Genomic DNA, 22,849 nt, shown 5'->3' on the forward strand with positions numbered 1-22,849 from the left:
TCATTCTCTCCTCGGTATTACCGACACTTGATCCGTGGCTTGACACCCGATTGGTCCATGAGTTCTATATAAAGCGCATGGAGGGTCATTGTTCGGGTAATCCGTGCATGAGAGAAGCTTATGTAAATTTTCATTCTTTGATTAATAAATTGCCTGTAGTACCCACGTTGGGACAGGTCGTGGACTGTTTCCCTCTTTGAGGGTTTTAACCACGTCAAAAATACTGGTGTATTGATCTGTGATCTGGTTGTGAGCGGTGTCCTTTTGGTATTCTTTCTGAGGAACTTACCCTGTAAATTCCTACATGGTATCAGAGCTATTTGAGGGCCGCGTCCGTTGGTGATCCAAATCTGAAGCCGGTAGAACTGCATGCGGCTGTCGTTTCCTAGATCTGTTGTTTCTGACTGCTTTCGGGCCGAGAGGACTGCTCTGTTGCGTTCGGAGCATCTGTTCCAGTGAGGAACCCCTTTCGTTTCACGCGAAAAGGTTTCCGGTAGCCCTAGCTGCGTCATTTTTCAGATCGGGAGGTATAGAGTGTTTTTTGCAGTTTACTGTTATTTTCTCTCTGCTTATTTGGGTTTTGGTTTATTTAGCCTTTTTTTTAACCGGATCTATACCTTTCATTTCTGCGTATGCTCTTTGCCCTGCGACTCTGTGCGATCTGGGCAAATCAGAAACAGAAAGGAAGGATTTTTCTCATGCGTATGCTCTTTTCCCTGCACCTTAGTGTGATCTCGGAAAATCAGAAACATTGAGAAAAATATTTAGTTTTTCGGGTAAAGCTAACTTTGAGATTTTTTTTTAAATTTCTAGTTTTTTGGCTAAAGCTAACTTCGAGCCGCAAGGTTCGTTTTTCTTTGCATATTCGTGTTGGGTTTTGTGTTTTGTGTTTTGTAGGGAAAAAGAGCTTTCTCAAGGCAAGCACGCAAACCAAGGCCCCCCCCTCTCTCTCTCTCTCTCTCTCTCTCTCTCTCTCAAATTTTTTGTATAGATCAATTGGTTCAAAGCTATTTTAAGAGAGTAGAGGTCTTGGGTTCAAGTCTCCATTTTGTGGGGGCGGATTTTTTCATTCCCGCACATTCGCGCACTTTGCCGGCAACGTCAACAATTTTTTTTCAAAAAGCCATAACTTCTTCATCCGGAAGCCTTTTTCAGAGCCGTTTTTTTTAAAACCGCCTATTTTTTCGAGATCTATCCATTGGAACACTTACTTTCAGCATCTTCAGCTTCAGTTTTTTTTTTTAAATGGAAAGTCCATGCCAAGTCATTCTTGACAGCACTAACTACTTCCAATGGGTAGCCTACATGGAAGATTTACTTAGAAGTAAAGGTCTCTTCAGAATAGCCACAGACCAAGAGAAGAAACCAAAAGATGAAGACAAGGCTACAAAATGGGAAAATAGACAAGATCAAGCACGTGGTTTGATAGGGATGTCTATTTCTCCTGATCTTAGATTCCACATTGCAGAACTTGAGACTCCTCATGAAGCATTAGAAAAACTCGCTAAAGTTTTTGGGATTAAAAATGAAATTAGAGCCCATCAACTTGAAAATGAGTTGCTTACTTTGGATCCTAATAATTTTTCTTGCATTGAAGATTTCTTGTCCAAATTCAAGACCCTTAGATATCTCTTGGAAGGTGTTAAAGTTAAGAAAGAAGATGGTAACCTTATTTATTCCATCCTTACTAAGTTGGGACCAGCCTACTCTGTATTTGTTTCCACTTTCCATTCTACAAGGGAAGCTTTCATTTGTCAAGGAAAAGACTACAAGGCCCCTTCCTTTGACTCCTTTTGTGATTCCTTAATAAGAGAACAAGAAAAACTCTTACACCTTGGTCTTCTTAATCTTGGAAACTCTTCCACGAAAGCGTTAGCCGCCCAGCAGCAACCAAATTCAAAGAATCCTAAGAAGTCATATCCTCAAAAGAATGGTCCTAAACCAACTCAGCCTCAAAATGAAAGATCATTTCAGCAAAATGATAATACCAATAAAAACAAATGGAAGAAGACTGATAGACATTGTAACTTTTGTAATCGAGATGGCCACTTAGAATCTAAATGCTTTAAGAAGATGGAAGCCTTGGAAGCCGCAATGAAGAAACATAACATCCATGTGGAGCCTACTTCAACTTCAACTTCCGGAATGGCACTTTCTGCATGTCGTTGTCAATCATCTCAGTCTGGTTATGCATTAAATGTATCTTCTTCTTCTTCTCATTCTCATGAGTGGCTCATTGATTCTGGAGCCTCTTATCACATGGCCAAAAACCAAGCCATGTTTTCTTCTTTAAATGATTGTAACACCAAAAATATATATGTTGGTGATGATAGATCTCTTAATGTTGTAGGGACTGGAACTGTTCATCTAGACAATGGTCAGTTTAATGATGTATTATGTGTTCCAACCTTATCCTGCAACCTTCTATCTGTCTATCAGATAACTCATTCAGGTGAAGGTAAAATTGTTGAATTTTCACCTCATGATGTTGTAATCAAGGATCTAAAAGATCCTAAACAGATTCTAGCTACTGGTCTTGCTGATGATTCCACAAGGTTGTATAAGTTTCACAACTTTGGGTCATCAAATCTTCCCTCAGTATTTGTTGCTCATAATGATGAAGTGAGCAAACTTTGGCATGAGCGATTTGGTCACTTAAACTATCGCTCCCTTCAGCATCTATGTAAAGAAAATATGGTGACAGGTCTTCCTATGGTATCTTGCAGAGATGGTGTTTGTTCCGGATGTGTACTCGGAAAACATCATCGGGACAGTTTCGACAAACGTGCCTCTTGGCACGCCTCAGCCCCTTTACAGCTTGTGCACAGTGATTTATGTGGTCCTCTTCCTGATGCTTCATTCTCTGGCTGCAAGTACTTCTTAACTTTCATTGATGATCTCTCAGACGCACTTGGGTATACTTCTTAAAACTCAAGAGCGAAGTATTTAACACATTTTTGGCCTTCAAAGCCTTTGTTGAAAAACAATCTGGACATCAAATTCTTAAGCTAAGAACTGATAATGGTGGAGAATATGTTAAAAACACATTCATCAACTTTTGCACCAAAAATGGAATTCAAATACAACATACTGTTCCATACACTCCACAACAAAATGGTGTAGCTGAAAGGAAAAATCGCACCTTAAAGGAAATGGCTAATTGTATGCTGCAATCTAAAGGACTCAGTCTTAGTTTTTGGGCCGAAGCAATTAATTGTGCAAATTATATAATCAATCGCACTCCTACTAAGGTTCTATAGAATATCACTCCAGAAGAAGCTTGGAGTTCCATTAAGCCAGATGTAAGTCACTTTCGTGTGTTTGGAAGTGAAGCATAGGCCCATATTCCAGATGAAAAGCATAAAGCTTTAGAACCTAAGAGTGAGAAATGTACTTTTGTTGGATATTCTAAAGATGTAAAAGGTTATAGACTTATTCCATTTAAGTCCAAAAATGTTATCATTAGAAGAGATGTAAAATTTGATGAAAATAAATCGGCCTGCGAGCCTAGTCCGGCGGATGTGCCACCTCTTCCTATCTCTTCTACTTTTGAAAACATTTCTTCTTCAGATGATGAAAGCGAGGATGATAATCCTCCCCCACCTTCTCAGGATCCTCAACTTCCAATATGGGTCCGTGCTACTCGGGATGCAGCAGGTGATCTTGCTGGTGATCCTACAGATCAGCGACGTACACGTTCTCAGTTTGAAAGAGCCTCTTCTTTACTGGCTCAAGCTCCAGTAAATCATGATCCTGACACTTTTGCAAAAGCTTCAGGCCATCCACATTGGGAAGCAGCTATGAATGAAGAATATCATTCATTGATGACAAATGATACATGGGATCTTGTTCCTCTACCAAAGGGACGCAAACTTGTTAGATGTAAATGGGTTTACAGAACCAAGTATGGACCAGATGGGAAAGTTGATAAACATAAAGCTCGTCTCGTTGCTAAGGGATTTTCACAGGTTGAAGGCATTGACTACACTGAAACCTTCCCCCCTGTTGCCAAAATGAACTCTATCCGCCTTGTTCTTTCCCTTGTTGCCTCTTTAAAATGGGAAGTCCATCAGATGGATGTTAAATCTGCCTTCTTGCATGGGGACTTGCAGGAAGAAATCTATATGGAACAACCCATTGGCTTCATACAAACAGACTCCAGCCTTGTTTGTCGACTTAAGAAATCCCTTTATGGCCTCAAGCAAGCTCCTCGAGCTTGGTATGCCAAAATGGATAGCTTTCTTTTAGAATTTGGCTTTTCTAGGTGTCATTCTGACAATACTGTCTACACCAAGAAAGTGGGCAACTCTCTTATCATCCTTGTTCTTTATGTTGATGATCTTATTCTTACTGGTAGTGATCCCAACCTTATAAACCATGTGAAGTCCAGCCTTAAAAAGAAATTTGAAATGACAGACTTAGGACACTTACACTATTTTCTCGGTCTTCAAGTCTTGCAATCCAAGGAGGGTATTTTCCTTTCCTAGTCCAAGTATGCTTGTGATATTCTTCGTCATTTTCACATGGAAGACTGTAAGCCAGCCCCTTCTCCCTTTCAGTCTGGAGTCAAACTTTCAGTCTCTTGTACTTCTCCTGAAGTTGATGCTACCTTATACCGTCAACTTGTAGGAAAACTCTTGTATTTAACCCATACTCGTCCTGATCTTTCCTTTGTTGTTGGCCTTGTTGCTCGTTTTATGCAAAACCCCCGTGAAAGTCATTGGAAAGCAGCTAAAAGAATACTTCGTTATGTTCGAGGTACAGTACAGTTTGGGATTCATTACAGTGCCAAAGCAGCTCCTCTGTTAGTTGGTTTCACTGATTCTGATTGGGCTGGTGACCCTGATGATCGGAAGTCTACTGCCGGTTATGTCTTCACTCTTGGTTCAGGACCTATTACATGGGCTTGTAAGAAACAGGCTGCCATTTCTCTTTCGTCAGCAGAAGCAGAGTATCGTGGTGCCGTGGAAGCTAGTAAGGAAGCCTTGTGGCTTCGTCAGATCCTATCAGAGTTTGGCTTTGAGCAGCAGCATCCAACCACACTTTGGTGTGATAATCAAAGTGCCATTCAGCTATGCAAAGATCCAGTCCAGCATCAGCGCAGCAAACACATTGAACTACACATGCACTTCATCAGAAAGCTCATTCATGACCATGTTCTTGAAGTGCAATATTGTCCAACAGATGATCAGGTTGCAGACATCTTCACAAAGGCTCTCACAGAGGCGAAGTTCACTACACTTCGATATATGCTTGGAGTTCAGGAAGTTGTCACTAAAGGGGGATAGGCTCTAGTGCCTCCTTCCTTCTCCTATTGTGTCATATTTGTAAATCCTTCAATCCTATCCCAAGTTGTTCTTAAGGGGGGGATGTTAGGATATTCCGACACATAGGATATAGTTAAGTTCATCTTGGTCTAGTGTAGAGTTAGGTATAGAGTTAGGTAAAGTGTGTTTCTTTACCGTTGTACATTTTGTAACTTACAATCTGACGGTCACGATATGTAGTGATCCGACGGTTCATTCTCTCCTCGGTATTACCGACACTTGATCCGTGGCTTGACACCCGATTGGTCCATGAGTTCTATTTAAAGCGCATGGAGGGTCATTGTTCGGGTAATCCGTGCATGAGAGAAGCTTATGTAAATTTTCATTCTTTGATTAATAAATTGCCTGTAGTACCCACGTTGGGACAGGCCGTGGACTGTTTCCCTCTTTGAGGGTTTTAACCACGTCAAAAATATTGGTGTATTGATCTGTGATCTGGTTGTGAGCAGTGTCCTTTTGGTATTCTTTCTGAGGAACTTACCCTGTAAATTCCTACAGTAGTGGTCTCTAAAATTTGACAAGTTTATGTCTAAACAAGGTTATACTAGATGTCACTCTGATCATTGTGTTTATCTCAAAATCCAAAATGATGGCAGCTATATTATATTGTTATTGTATGTAGATGACATGTTTGTTGCAGATTCTAACATGCAGTAAATAAATGCGCTCAAAAGAAAATTGGAAAACTCATTTGCAATGAAGGATTTGGGTTCTGCAAAACAAATCCTTAGTATGAGAATAACTAGAGATAGGAAGAATCACAAATTAACATTGTCTCAAAGTGAGTACATAGAAAAGGTGTTGAAAAGGTTTAATATGCAGAATGTGAAACCAGTTAGTATAACCTTGGCTAGCCATTTCAAATTAAGTAAGGAGGAGTGTCCCAAGACTCGGGAAGAAATGGATCATATGTCTAAAGTTCCATATGCATCAGCGGTTGGAAGCTTAATGTATGCAATGGTCTTCACAAGGCCTGATATTGCACATGCAGTGGGAGTTTAAGCAAGTACATGAACAATTCAGGAAAAGAACATTGGATGGCAGTGAAGTGGATTATCAGGGATTTGAGAGGTACCACAAATCAAGCATTATGCTTTGGTGGTTCCAACATTTCTCTATAGGGATATGTTGATGCAGATATTACGGGTGATAGAGATAACAGGAGAAGCACAATAGGGTATGTGTTTACTGTAGGTGGAACAACTGTCAGTTGGGTCTCAAAACTGCAAAGTGTTGTTGCACTCTCAACAACAGAAGAAGAGTATGTTGCTGCTACAGAGGCTAGTAAAGAAATGATTTGGTTGCAAAGGTTTTTGGATGAATTGGATAAGAAGCAAGAGTTGGGAAAGTTATACAGTGATAGCCAGAGTGCCATACAACTTGCAAAGAACTTTGTATTTCATTCAAAGACTACACATATACAGCTCAAGTACCATTTCATACGGTCAACGTTGGAAGATGGGCAGCTGAAGCTGGAAAGAATACACAATAGCCAAAATCCTGCAGATATGTTAACAAAAGTTGTAACTAGGGAGAACTGAGAATTTGCTCAGTTTCAATTAGTCTTCAAGTATGATGAAGAAGATGAGAAACAACCAGGTCCAAAGTGGAGTCATTGTCTAGCAAATGAATCAGCAATGGAGTTGCTATAATCAGTCTCCAAGTGGGAGATTGTTGGGTGTGGAGCCTGATTATCTTCTGTATTTAAAGGTATCACCACATTGGACCCCAGTTCATAATGGGGTGGCAACGCCACCCGTAAAATATTCACTGCAAGGGGGGTTCAGTGGGGGCGGTTGCCACCTTTGGGAGCCCCCTTGGCAGGGGGATCAATGACAGCGCCCTCGAAGCTAAGAATAGATGTAAAATTTCCTTATACAATGTTTTAATTTCATAGTCAATCTGGGTCGTTCATTAGGCAGAGATTTGATGGTAGAAATTATGTTTAATTTAGGGTTTTTTTCCCTAGAAGGCAACCCCTCGCTATATATGAGGGAATTGTATTGCGTCTATGTATATCTGTATTTCGAGTGAGGAAGAGAGAGGAGATTGAGAATGAAGAGGGAATTACAACGGATCTGTTGTAGGTTGTATCTCTTCAATTTGCTGGATAATATAAAAATAAGGACTGGCTATTTATCCGTGGACGTAGCCCAAACTGGGTGAACCACGTATATCTGTGTCTCTCTTGTTTCATGTGTTTTTTGTGTTTATATTTCTGCAATATTTTATGTGTTCCATTGCTCTGTAATATATAATTTTCTAACACTTACTTCTTGAACAATGTTTTTATTGATGATAAAATTGTCCTTCTCAACAAGTTGTTCTTGAAGTTGATAAATGGTATTTTTCTTAATGGCATCAATTGTAAAATATTAGTTTCATTAAAAGTATAAAGAAAGAAAGAATATATTAATGTCCACAAATGACCAAGGTAGGTCAGTGAATGAGAATTGAAATTACATCCAACAAAAAAAAAAATCTTCTAAACCCCACTCTCACAACTGCACCTTGAGTCTTGGGTTAGCTTAGTAATCACATCTAGTTAAGTAAGGGAGTGTGTTACATGGGAGGACATAGTTATCATTGAGAGGTAGAGAGTGATTTCTTTGTATCCATGCAATTGCATCTTTGGATACTTGTGCTTGGTGTGGATTTGGAAGTGTTTGAATGCCTCTTGGATATTTTGTTGGTGTAACAGATATCAACCAAACTTTGTGTTGGAAATTTTAACATTTTTTTAGTGGTTACATTTACATTTCAGGATCATTGTTATTGATATTTGTTTTCTAACATCTTGAATTAATTAATAATGAGAAGCAATCCAAATTAGTTTTATCGACCTCATATTCAGTAGGATTCAAGCATGTAGTTCATTAGTCATAATTGCATCATATATACTCATTGTTTTTTACTTTTTGGCATGCAAATCAGTGTTTTAATGACATATTTGTATGTTGTCACAATAGATTTACATGATTCACAAGGTGAACAATCAATCATTGGTGTAATTGGAGATTTCATGTTTGATAATTATAGGTCATTTATAGGCTATAAATGTCTTCAAAGTTTCACTTCTAATTGAGTATTAATTGAACATATTGAGTATGTTATATGTAACTATTTTTACCTCCACCCACTTTTCATAACTTCCATAATCATTAGGTAGGGACCTACAACTTCGATGCTATTTTTCCCGTTTAGTAAAAGATTTTCCAAGACTTTACGAAGTTTTATAATTTATTGAAAGTTGTAGAATTTACAATTTATAAAGTTTCAAGGTCTAATTTCTTAAAGTCTAATTTTTTAAAGGGTGCTAGCTCAATGGAAGAGCACCTGTTTTACAAGCAGGAGGTTGGTGTTCAATTCCATCGTGCCCTGATGTTCATATGGACTGTTGGTGATCACTTTTTGGTGACAAAGGCTATTTTGACTATCACCAATGAGTTTATGGTGATATTTTTTAACCCTCTACAAAATATGAAATGGTGATGGTCACTCTGTCATTATAATTATTATTCGCATCGGACCTTGAATGTCACCATAACACCTATACCCTTGGTGATGCGACCTTGGGTGACATTCAATTTTTGGTGACAAAGGCTCTTTTGACTGTCACCAATGAGCTTATGGTGACATTTTTCGACCCTTACGAAAATATGAAATGGTGATGGTCAACGAACATCACCATATATATGCATCAATAGTGACGACCACAAAAGGTCCATCATAATATATCATTGTTGTTCATATGAAATGGTGACGGTCACTATCTGGCATTATAATCAGTATTTGTGATGGATCTTGAATGTCACCATAAGACCTATATTTTTGGTGACGTTCAATTTTTTAGTGACGAAGGTTAAATTATGTCACCATTACTCATATGAAATGGTGACGATCACTATCCATCATTATAAATCATTATTGGTGACGAATATTGAATGTCACCACAACACCTCTACGTTTGGTGATGCCACCTTTGGTGACGTTCAATTTTTTGTGACAAAGGCTCTTTTGACTGTCATCAATGAGATTATGGTGTCATTTTTTGATGCTCACCAATGTATTTTTCCTTGGAGTCCTCTCCTATTTTTATTGGTTTTGGGAGCACTTAGTAGATAAATTTAGGATTCTAAAAGAAGTGCTCTCTCAAACGCATTTCTATCACTCAAAATTGCTCCCTCTTGCATATTTTATTTGTCAATGATATTATAATATTGCTTGCCTTGGATGTTGGGAGCATGTAATATATACATCAAATCTTGGAGACCTTCTCCATTGTGACTCGAATGAAAATAAATCATGGAGAATTAACTTTCATTGGGAATTCATTGGATCTAGAGCACTCATTCTAATTAACAGGATTTTATCAAAGCCACCCCCCACCAACCACCCCTTCCCTTTGGGGACCCTCTCAAATATTTGGTATTTATGCAAAATCCTAACAATTATAAAACATAATATTGGGCTTGGATTGTAGAAATTATTAAGCTGAAAATTTTGACCTGTGGCATTAAATGGCTTTCAAGAGTAGACCAGCTAGTGCCATGCAAAGCCTATTGGGCTTCCCTGGCATGGATCCCAAAGGGAAGCCTCAATAAGATAAAGAAAATAAATCTAATATATCTATGGGGTAGCCAACAAAATGAAAAGCCTTTTTCTCTAACTACATGGTCCTTAATTGCATTACCAAAAGATCTAAGTGGAAGGGGCTTAAAAAATCCATTATCATTCTCCAAAGCTATTGCAACAAAACGTGCATGGAGGTTGATTAGTGGGTCTGGACTTTGGGCACATATCATGGAATAAATATATATCTGTCTATCATCGCTATTAGATTGGATATGATCTAAGTGAAAGGTGGTTAAGAATGGATTGATTGTATGGAGAGCCAACGTAAACTCTTACAACATAATTTTATTTGGGTTAAGGTGGAGGGTGGCGGTTGGGGCAAAGCTTCTCATCAACAAGGATCCTTCTATTGGAAGTAGAGAATCTCATATCCTTTCAAAGTAACTTGCTCAGGCATTAAACTCCCAAGGAATTGTTTACTTGCACTAGATATCAAATATAATTTCTCAAACATGGAAGGATGTCTATGAGCTTCACCTAGAAGGAAAATTAGGTAGGATTGGGGCATATAGCCTCATCTCTCTCACATAGCCTCATCTCTCTCTCCCCAGTTGAGGATTTATTGGTATGGCCTCTAGCTCCATCAAGCTCATATAGTCTTAAATATAAATATATCTCCCTTGCCCAAAGAGGGAATATGCCTCCCCCATGGGCAGTAAAAAAAGGTTATGGAAACTCTCTTGTCTTCCTAAAGCTAATATTTTCATATGGTTTCTTCTAAAAATCAAAGTTCATATTTGGTAGGTACTTTAAAAGCACTTATGTACTGGACCCAACAGATGTGCCCCCTGCCTACAAAATGAGGAATCCACTCCCCACCTCTTCATACATTATCCATCCATAAAGAATTTTTGGAAGGAAATTCTACATTTGATTGGAAATCAATTTTCTTAGGGAGATGATACTATGTATGATTATCTTAAATCATGGATAAATAAAAAAACCATTGGAAAACATAAAATCTCTTCCAATAGTGGTTTTTTGGGGAGTCTAGTTGGAACAAAACTCTGTAATTTTCAAAGAGTAAGGGAACTCTTATCTAAGAGTGGTATGCAACAACTTATCCATTGAGGATCCTCTGCCAAAGAAGCTTCAAGGCCTTTCATAGCCTTAGTACACAGACAGACAATTTCTAAAAGATAAACCATGGGAATTTTTTAACAAGGTTGCAAATCTTTCCCCGACCCATTTGGGGAGGTGGGTGGCTTGGGGAATTTTCCATCTCTCTGACCAATATTATTACTGCTTTTGTTGCTTGGGTCCTACCTCAAACAAATATGCAGAGTTAATTGCACTAAAACTTCTCCTTTAGTTGGCAAAATCCTTTCATATTAGTGATACACACATAGAGTTTTTTGTACTAAAACTTCTCCTTCAGTTGGATATATATATATATATATATATATTTTTTTTTTTTTTTTTTTTTTTTTTCCTTCCCTTTTCGTATGAAAAATTCACACACACACACCCACACACGCATTCGTGTAAACTAGATGAATGGAAAAAATTGGCTAAAAAATCACACCCTCTTTGATTTGTTCTAAAACATCCCAAACTAGATTAGGGATTTCTCCTATATCTCCATTTCCCATGTCTATAAGAATCAGAACGAAAAAACAAATCACCTTTCAAAGGGAGAACTGGCAATGGATGAAGGTCACTAGGAAGTCAAATAATGTAGGGAAAGGATGCTTTTCCTTCTCCCTCTATGCCCTGGGGAGTAGTTAAGCTCCCCTGTGTTACATCCTCATCATTTTTCTTGGATCCGGCATGTGGTTAATATATTTCACATCATTATTAGGCATTATAATACAAGTGTTTCTTTGGAGGCTACGACTGAGCTATATTGGTTTTTATTTGAGACTATTGATGATGACATACATACAAGGATTTCTCTAATTATTTATTTATTTATTTGTTTTCTTTTCAAGTATGTAAGCACCCACGGGGGAATTGAACTGGTGACCTACAGTGCACCCATTCACTGTCAATCCAAAGCCCCGTGGGCTTGTTGATGGTCATTTTCATTTAGTCTTCAACAATGCAAAAAAATAAGAAAAAATTGTTTTCCTTTCCTCACGAGTGCAAAGCATACTCAATGATCTTCACTTGTTACATATTTTGTAAGGCTAACAAGTTATTTAAAAAAATTGTGGATAAAAGTGTTACATAGTGACCTGATACTCTTTATCTTTCTTGTAATATGTAGCACTGGCCCCTTGGATCTAGTTCTTTTCGATCATAATATGTCTTTGTGCTTTTTAGAAATGTCATTGTATTGTATTTTGTTTTCTGTTAATAAAATATATATATATATATAAAATTTGATAACGCTAAATTTTAAATATATTAATTTGATAGCGCTAAACTTTAAATATATTAATCAAATCAGACTTTTAATAATTTAATTAAAAATTATTAAAAATTTATAGAATACAGAAACGCCAATAAATAACAATAACAAATAAGTACGTGACAAGGTTGTTTTGGAATATGCTTTCGGTAAAACAGAAAATATACGGGGCTGACCATTTTCTCTCAGGGCCATCGAAGGGCGCGAATTAATTTCCAAGAAGGAAAGTGATAGTGGCGGGTTGAGCAAAATCCATGTCTCTGGATTATTGAGATCTCAATGTTCACGTGATAAATTTATTTTGATAGGATGATGTGGAAAATGATATTTTAACGTTGCTTGAGTATTTTTAAATATTAAACAATATACCATAATTCTATTAATATAATTAATTAAAAAATTAAGTTATTTGTGAAATAATATCCTAAACTTATTTTTCAAAAATAATAAATAATAGAGAAGCACACCAGCTCTGCTTAAGTTATTCTACATAATTAAAAAGGCTAAGTTTCTCATGCCTCAACTAACACTTAACACAACCCTGCATGATAATTAACACAACCCTGCGTGATAATTAACACTGCACATGCAATACTAAAATCAATAACTAGTTGTTATTTCAGCGTTTTCTCTCCATTTATAGATGGAATCCACCCGAGCCTTTTTATAGAAAAGCTCTGAACCCACCGTTGTGTTAATAGGCAAAAAGCAGCAACACTTGCCTATAAATATTTGAAGGATTTTAGAGGAAACCTTCATATTGTGGGTGCAGTTGAGCCATTATTGTTCCTACGATCGATCCTCAATCACAACAATTTGCTACAGAATTCCACAAACGAATTTGGAGAAATAAGGGAGGTATGGACATGAATCACCGAATCTTCGGCGGTGGACATGATGTTGGTGCAGCTCAAACATTAGGGAGGATATTGCTGAATTGGTATGATGACATTAGTGTCATACTACGGCGGCTTCACAGAACTTATAGAATATTGCAACAACTGCGTGAGGAGCGGTTCTTGCACGAGCGGTTCATGCACGAGCGGGCTACTGGATTTGTGAGAGATGGGCTGTCTGCTCAAACACTGGCTGCATTGCCAACTTTTTCATTCAAAAAAGAAGCAGCTGATGGTGAGAAGTGTGCAGTCTGTTTGGAGATTTATGATGATGGCGAGAAAGTGGTGCAACTGCCATGCTCCCATATATTCCATGCTAACTGTGTCACTCATTGGTTTAGGATCGGCAAAACCTGTCCTCTCTGCAGGCGTGAAGTTGTTACCTAGAAATATGAGTAGTATAGTTCAAAGCTGGGGGAGGGCCGGCATCGCACCTTCGCCCCACCGCGCACTAGAAAGGCCCTGGCATGGCCCAACTTGATGCATCTTATTTATATTTGCAAGTATTATTATCATTTCAATTTTGTTCCATAGTATTTACAATTCTATTTCATATTTCAATTTCATTTTATATTAATCAGGAATTTCTTTCCATATTTGATCTACAATGGAACTTTGTGTGTTTTTCCCTTCCATAAATCTTGTGAGTAATGGTTGATATTTCAGATAATTTCTTTTGTATGAGTCCTAAAATCAAATCATCTTTCTGATATATATAAAATTTTATTTTCAGTATTTATAATGTGAATTTACATTATATAAATAATAAGTTAAGCCAATATTATACGTTGATATCATAATAAATTGTTAAACTGAATATGCATCATTGTCTATGAGCAAAACTATTATAAATAGCAACGTTTCAGAGGCTTATGTACACTTTTGTGTGAAAAAATTACGCATTTAATTTATCAATATAGTACTTATAAACAGTAAGCATGTCTCTTAATAACAGTATAAAGTATACGTTTAGGCCTCACTTGAAGATAAACAAAACCTTATCTAAAGCATCAAAGCATTGGCACATTGTCAGCAATCCTTACCCATAAAGGGTTACACCTCAGTATCCATGTCGAATGAGATGTCCAGGCTTCATCCAATATCATATGACACCGGGAACCAATTGTCTCTTGCTTTGGTCTCACGTCTGCTTTGGTCTCTTGCTTTGCTCCTGAGCGATTTGAAACGTGAATGGTGGAAATTATGGGGAAGAGTGCACTCTTGTGTCCAATTCCTCTCATGTTTGTTTCATGTTATTATGTTATTTGGGATTTGACAACCAGATTTGTGAGACCAAATTTTTTTACTTAGCCATTAGATATCTTATAGATTTGTATTAACTTTTTTTATAGTTTTTTAACTAACTTATAATGATAGTGAAATTATATATAAATATATGATTCCAAAAGGCAAGAAGGGTGTTCACACTCAACATGGTGTACTGTTAAATATGTATGATTAAATCTGTTATGCTATTAGGTTATGAGAGCATCTAATAGTTGAGGAGAATGTTTTCTTACCCATTTTTCTAATCCATATTTACTCTTGCAACATCTATTTTCCAAAAAAGGTGATCAATAATAAGAAGAGGTGTAAGTATGATAAGGTTCTAGCAGTTGTAGGTATGAAATATGATAAAATTTCATAAGTTACTTCTAATGTAATATTTTTGATATTAAATTTTCTTTTCCAAATTTAGCGAGGTTATGTTGGGTTGTAAAGGTTTTTTCCGCTAGTATTTTTTCAATATTTAAATTATTGATTTGGTATTAATTATATGTTGATTATAAATATTTACTTATATTTTTATATTATTTTATTGGTGAAAAAAATTGATACTTTATTGCAACATTTTAAATAGAAAAAAAAAATTAAAAATATAAATAACAACAAAAATAAAATAGAGAAGGAAACTTTACAAAATAAAAAAGACCAATATCTACTTTAAAATTGGTAACTACTTATATAAACTTGTTGTATACAATATTAATTTTTATTTTATTTTCTTTTAGCTTTTAAGATAAACAGTTCAATTTTAATTTGCAAGTTTATTAGTAAATGATATCCTTATTTAATTATATTTTAACAAACAATGCACATTACTTGTGTATAGAGTCATATTAGGTTTGCTTATTCATCATGTATTCTTTAACTTCTTCAACAAGAACTAAGCTATCATGAAGCACTTGATAATAATACAATATTGATGTATAATTATTTTACCCCCTATAAATGGCACAATATCAATCACTAAATTCTATGGGATGGTATGAGTATATTCAATTACTAAAATGGTGTTAATACCTAATTTACAATTTTGATACACAATTTACAATTAATTGCTACTCCTACTAACGTGCTCTTCATAAGTAATAGCCTTATAACCTCTTGCTTTTAGAGTAGATTACAAGATATATGAGTAAATAATTTTGTCCTTATTTTAATTTTCTTTTCCCAAATAACATTAATTAATTGGGTGCATAGTCACATTAATTTTAACTATTTATTGTGTATTTTATAACTTCTCACTGAAGAACTAAGTTTCCATCTAACACTTGTCAACAATGAATATATGAAATCTTTTTATTCTAAGAGTAATGCTAGATTTTTCAGTATGCTTTATCTCATAGTCTTCAATATCCTTCCATGAAGATAATAGGTTTTTTAATACTATTGACATTTCTTCTCTTTTTTTACATATTCAAAAAGAAAAAGAGAGGAAAAGAAGAAGGAAAACAAACAAACAAACCTATCTATCAATTTTTTAAAACACCATGTAAATTATCAATAAAAATCAATAAAGCAATAAAATTCTTTCTAAATTTAACTAACTCTTTCATGGAATATTCTTAACTCTATCAAATAACTAAATCTATTTCTATTTTTATAATTATTTAACTTCACTCCAAAAATCTAAATCTATTTCTAAATTTTCTAATTATGTTGAATTCAATCCAAAACAATAGATATACCAATGGTTCATCATTTTTTTTCAAAATAAAAACTTTAGTAAAAGACGAGCAATCCAATATTCCTAGTCATCAAAACCACCACTAAAATACTAGTTTCCAAAAACTCTTACCTAATATAACTAGTAACTTTTATTCTATATCACTCATTTCAAAGAGCTCTTACCTAATATAAATAATATTATTTTTATCTATATTTATCTTATACTGAAGATACTCATCTCATTCAGGTTTACAAATAATATTCTTATTTACTAAATCATTATAATAATTTATTATAAAATATGTATGTATATATTTTTTAATGAGATGAATAAATACTCTAAACATTATAAAATATTTATATGTCAAATGAGAAATCAAATAAATTGTATTACCGAAAAAAGTATCCAATGACAACTAGGTGTTATATTTATTTTTATCACCATAGGCTACACACAATTGTTATAAGTTGTCATGAAGATGAAACTCACATTAATTGAGGAAAATTGTTGAAAAAAATTCATACAAAGCTTTGGCCACACCTCTTGTTATTAAAAATGTTCTTGAACATAGGTTGCTTGTGAAATAGGCATGGTCAGAGTTGGGTTTCCCATATAAAACTCATGGCCACCCCTTGGAGCTTCTAGAAAGAGAAAGTTATGAGGATATTGGATTGGAAATCAGTTGGGAAAAGCTTATAATTATGCATGATTTGTATTCACTCAAACCATATTCCATAACATATACTTATGCATCCTCAAAGACTCCTTACAAAGAGGCCAAATCTAGGGGATGGGTTAGATCTAGAAAGTACAAGAGGAATCTTTCTTAGGCTAGCGTATTGGAGAAATAACTTTTGACTTAAAGTTTGTAGAATATTGTTGAATGTTGCGCATCAACATTATTGTGACTAGATTTTAGGTGAGAGTTATCATTGCTATGTATTATTTTGGGTAGAGAGCATGCAATGATTAATTGTTGAAGAACTTGTAATGATTAAATGTTGGATATCTTAGCAATGTGATTTACATATACTCTAATTGAAAAAATGCACCATAGTTGTAGACCAAATATACAAAAAGTATGGGGGATAAGACTCTAAAACAAGGGTAGATGAGGGGGATAAGAGGATTAGGATGGGGGATAACCCAAAAGTATATAAAATTATCATATCCTAAATCATAATCTCATGATATATCATAAGTTCCTAACACATGCGGACAAGTTCTCAAGAGGCAGGAGAATGGATTCTTAAGTGCCACATGTTGGAAAAGAGGCATCCATACTTAAGTTTCATCAGTTAATAGAAAATAGTGCATTCCTTTCCATTTCCATGTCCATTCTTGGTAATTCAAGTGGGGTGGAAGCTGGTGAGAACCACTACAACCTTGTTACATTATGAACATTGAGAAGGTGATTTTGTTGGATTTTTTTTTACAATTTTCTTACGGTTTCCTTACAGAATTCTAGAGCCCTAGATTGAATTGTTCGTGTAGTTTTCCTATTAAGAGAGGCTTAGAGGGTAGTTGGAGAGTCCATTACTGCAAATAGAGTTCATAAGACACAAATTAGAGGGTTCATATTTGGCCTATGTTATAGAATTGGAGGGGAAGTGGGATAACCTGAGGGATTTCAAAGTTGAGAAGGGGTTCCACTTCCTTAGGTTGTGTAGACTAAGGGGAATGAGATATTTTTGGTTGGGATTGAAACATGCGTTTGGTAATTTGTCCTAATTTTCTACCTATACTAACTATCATACCATAGTTGGCCTTAAAGAATCATTTTCCGTTGAGGATTCATAACCCGTGTTTAGGGGTGACATATTTCTAAGAGACATGGAATTAAAATGTATATGGTTAAGTAGAAAGTGTGAGGCATGAAACGAGGTAGCACTTTTAAGAAGGATAAGAGTTATGCTTTTTAGTTTTATATGTTGTAATGTTTTGTTTACCTTTTGCATATGTTGTTGCGGTTTTTGTGTGTTCATGCATGTGAATATATGTTTAATTTAGCTATTCATGTGTGTATTATTAGTGAATTGCATGGAATATTGCATATAATAATGATTGATACATTAAAATATGGGTATCATAGCTATATTGCTAAGGAAAGATACTTGGTACAGTGATTATGTTGCATGAATTGGGTATCAAGATACATTATATGGTTACAATATCTTAAAGGAAGGTTTAAATGAGATAAGTATGGGATTAGAATTATTTTCAGGAGCCTAGATTATGGAAAATTTTGAAAATTCTAGTATGCATAGTTTTGATTTTAGAATTGCATGGGGATATAACCTAGATAGCAGTTTGGAGATGCTATATTTTGATATCTAAGTGTTTCTTATAGTACCATGGTTGTATAGGGTAGAAACCAAAAGTTATATAGAGAAATGTGTAACAAGTTGCATGTTAAATGTTTCGAAAAATGTCATGTATGAAATTGGGAGAAAAAGTGGGAAAATTGGAAAAAAAATCCCTAAATTTTCTCAATAAATTGTGATGTATAGTTTTTTAGAATTGATAAAATGACAACCCCATCTGTTAGTTGTGATGTATTAGTTTTTTAGAATTCAATAGCTTTCGGGTGAATTTTAGCTAGTTGAGAATGTCATATTCATGGTGGCCCATGTAGAGGAACAATATTAAAAAAATATTAAAAGTTAGAAATTTGAGGTTCTCCAACGATGTGGACCAATACATTATGTGGATTAATAGGGTTCAAGGTGGAAAGGTACATCATGGTAGTATAGGGGACATGGCATGTACAGGGTAAGGGCTTCAAGTGACATAGGTTTCGATGCTAAAAAAGGTGGTTACGGGGGCAAGTTGAAGAAGTTTTTGAATGGAGAATTTGAGCCTATAAGTAATGGAATTGTTTTACATATCCCACATCAAAACCATGGGTGGAAAGTTACATCTCGTTTCCAACCACCACCATTGATATATGATCGATCATAGGAAGGTTACAGACTAGAAGAAGGGCATTAATATGTGTTCACCTCCCATCACAATAGCCATTGTGAAGGAACCAAGTGGAGGTGTAAATGTTGAGTGGACCCCCCTATCCCACCACTAGCTAAGATCTTGTTAGGTGGGTGCGCAAGAATGACCAAGTGTAGGTGGCACTTGAAAAATGAAATAAGATAAAATAATAAAATAAAATGTTAAATCATGAATAACATGGTAAGGCAAAGACATATAGGTGTTGATATGGGTACATTAGAGGATTCCATGTCGAAACTAGTGCCAAATAAATGTGAACATGCCATCCACACTACAAAGGATGACAGATCAACATATATAAAAGTATATTGTAATTTTTTTTTGGAGAAAAACCAATTTTTTTTTGCCATAATAGGGATATAATTGCTTATATTTCAGTGAAATTTTAGGGTAAGTTCCATAGTGTTGAGGGTCATAAAGTTTCTAGTGAGAACCACTAGTTTATTCTATTCAAATCTATAGAAGTGGTAGATTAGTGGATTTTTAAAAAATAGGGTGGTGCTTATTGATAGAGGCCTTATTGTTGATGCAAATTTTGTAGTGATTCAAGGGAGCAGACATGTTAAAAAATTAGTGAAAACTTTGGCCCCATTCCAATGGGTCTAGAATGAGAATGTAGAAATAAGATAAAATCCACCATTCCAAGCCACATTTTGGGGAATTTTAAGATTAAAGGTGTTGTCACTCACTGCTATCTGTGTTTTCAGTTGTGAAAAGTGCCAAACAATAGTGAATTTTTAAGCCACCTTCCAAGCCACAGAGGGTCCCAAAGCTTAATCGAACCCTCTCCATCACATATTCTCAAAACAATATTTGCAACGGTATATGGAAGTCCAAAAATGGACTTCTAGATCAAAAGTTAGAGTAGATTGAAGCTGCTCTTTGAAAGCTAGAAAGCAAAGAGAAAAGACCAAGGGAGGCACATCACAATCGCAAATCGAAGTTTCCTAAGAGTAGCAACGGGGGGAAAGGACAGAGCATCTTGTGATCGGTGATCACTGATATCATCGTTCACAACCATCAGAGATCCCAAGCTCATCACAAATCACAATCAGCGACCGAAGGTCCCAGTAATCAGGGCATATCGGGCAGGTAAAATAGTGATCCCCAATATCGTACTCCAGGAGTGCATCATAAATCGAAATCAGTGATCGACGATTTCAGGGTTTAGGCTTATCGGTGATCGGCGGGTCAAGGGCATCACACATCGGTGAATCAGTGTGACGGCGGGTTTACAACTCCAAAAGTTGCAATATTGCGATTTGCGATATGATTAGTGGTAAAGTGTCGGGAGGGCCAAAAAAGGATTTACAAATGAAATCAGCGAAAAGCTAAGGGCAGGCAGGCATTTTCTCTCTCCTCCAACAGGATGCATGGCAGGAAAAGATTTATCCTGATGAAGACACATGGGAGCTGACATCAGCATGACGTGGCGGTACAAAGAGACATGTGGCACAAAGATCTAGAATTTTCAAGGGTCGAAAGAGGGCATATCTGAGTGACACATGTCATTACTCATAAGGTGACACATGGTAGAGGATGACATCACATCGGAGATATCAAATCACCATTTGCTTGTTGAGTAATGTTGTTACATTAAAGTTGAAGCCCCGATTGCGATCCACCGATAAAAGGGGCTCTGATGCGAGGGTTAGCCATGGTCACATAAGCTGTCGAAGAACTAAGGGATAAGAAACATGGGGTGATCGCATATTATAATCGCAAGAGTAAGGAGGATGCAACCAGAGGTAAGGATTAGAGAAGTTCTGACTTCCTATCTCTGATAGAAAGGCTGAGCCCCAAGTCCTAGCCCGTGGTCCTATGGCGAAGAAATGTAGAAAGGGGATAAACCAAAGAGGGCCAAGGAGCATCGGAACTTGCCATTCTAGAATGCCTTTAAGAGTAAAATTCTTGCTACCATAAAGCCCTGATAGTATAGTATAGGGCTTTGAAGGCAGATGGGTCATCAGTTGAAGCATTCAATGAAGTATGGTGCAGTGGTAAGCCAGTATGGGGGGCTCAGGAAGACTTAATGGCTCGGCATGGAGCTGCACTCTGAAACACATCAAAGGACTGTCGGGACATGCTCCATTCCCACTCTATGATAGGAATTCATAGTTGACCCACGCCCAACGCTAGAGAACGAGCTACTCAAGTAGTTAAGGAAAAAGTGACAAAAACCAATTGAGCAGCTAGAGGGATGCATGATGACAGAGACGAAGCCTGACCGCGGCTTTTCACAGGAACAACAAAAAGAAATTTTCTTCCTTCATCCTCTAGTTTTCCTTTTCTGATTATTTTTGTAATTTCCATATTTCCAAGAGAGGCATCAAATCCCAATTGTAATCATTTGGGGCAGCAAAGCATTACACACTAAGACGGCTAGTTTATGAGACAGATGGAGCCCATGTGGAGATATTATGTAAATGTGACTCAAATCCCCCTTTATCAGTATAAATAAGGGGGAGAAACACTTAACACAAGGTCCAAATTTTTTCACCCGTAGGGTCGAAATTCTGTGATTGCAGTTTTGGTTCTATTTTCCTATTCATGGGGGACTTGAGTGATATCTGGTTGAATGTAGTGGACTAGCATGTTGGACTCATATTGGATTAATGAAACTCTTTGGTTATTCAATCAAAGCGATGTGCAATATATTATCCCCTTTGTAAATCTCATTTCATATATGTTTTTCATTCTACTGAAATGGTGTAATGAAGTTGTTGGTCTCATGCTTTCATGGTCGTATATTTTGTTGCTAAATAGAGAATAATACCTATGTATATTATAGATTTACTTGTGTTATTCCATCGCCTACAGTACCTGTATTAATTAAAGATTTACTTATGTTATTATATTAACCTGAAGTACATGTATGAGCATAGATTTACTCACACTGGTTGGTGATAGAGGTACCCTTGATGCATATGCATGAAACCTTAATTTGCACTCCACTCTTTATGTTCTTTCATCTCCTCAGTCTTCCATACTTCTGCTGGAACATTATTGTTTAGGATTCTGTGTTGTTTACAACCTTATGCATAGAATTCCATCCTTATGCCAGAACATTATTTTTTAGGGTTTTCTGTTGTTTACAACCCTATGCATCGAATTCCATCCTTCCTTTCCTCTTCTTCACTTTTCTACAACTTCAATATAAAGTGGCATGTTGTTGTGTGTCGACCACCAGAACTAGACATTTTTCTTTGAGGTTGGCCCGATTTACCCCCTGCATTTGGATCCAAGTACTAGCTTGAGTTTACCTTAATGAAGGGCTATTCAACTAAGCCCCCTTTATTGTCTTTTAATTATGTGACAATTGGAGTGCTGTAGAAACCCCCTCATAGATAATCTTCCATGTACTCCTCTATATAATATGTCCTAGGCATTGGTCTACAATCACCTTAGAGGATGTTTGTAGGAATATTTCTATATCTAAGGCACTTCTGCCCCAGGTGCTAGAAAAATCCACAACATCTTTCTGGTGTTGCTGGCGCAAAACGGATTAGAATATTTTTCCCTGGGTACAACAAATTTTTACATTCACTTTGTTAGGTGAGCAAGTGAAGTTTGGGTTGAACATATCTTGGTTTGGCGACTCCACTGTTTCATTTTATGGTAAACATCCTCGCGACTCCAATGTTTCATTTTATGGTAAACATCCTGGTGACTCCATTGT

At 36.3% G+C, this 22,849-nt stretch overlaps 1 protein-coding gene across 1 annotated transcript; it reads left to right on the top strand.

The window, feature by feature from the left end:
* The first annotated feature begins 13,181 nt into the window (after positions 1–13,181).
* Positions 13,182–13,598, top strand: LOC149146747 (E3 ubiquitin ligase BIG BROTHER-related-like). Its single transcript, XM_089452849.1, has one exon. The coding sequence runs from the start codon at positions 13,182–13,184 to the stop codon at positions 13,596–13,598; it is 417 nt and encodes a 138-aa protein (XP_089308975.1).
* The last annotated feature ends 9,251 nt before the right edge of the window (positions 13,599–22,849 follow it).

The sequence above is a fragment of the Pinus tabuliformis genome, chromosome X, assembly GCF_031772625.1.
Source record: "Pinus tabuliformis cultivar Carrire ecotype Pingquan chromosome X, CPIR1, whole genome shotgun sequence".
Lineage (NCBI taxonomy): Eukaryota > Viridiplantae > Streptophyta > Pinopsida > Pinales > Pinaceae > Pinus > Pinus tabuliformis.

Bases quoted from the DNA above. Each gene is read 5' to 3' on its own strand.
- LOC149146747 (XM_089452849.1), top strand. From the start codon at position 13,182: ATGAATCACCGAATCTTCGGCGGTGGACATGATGTTGGTGCAGCTCAA.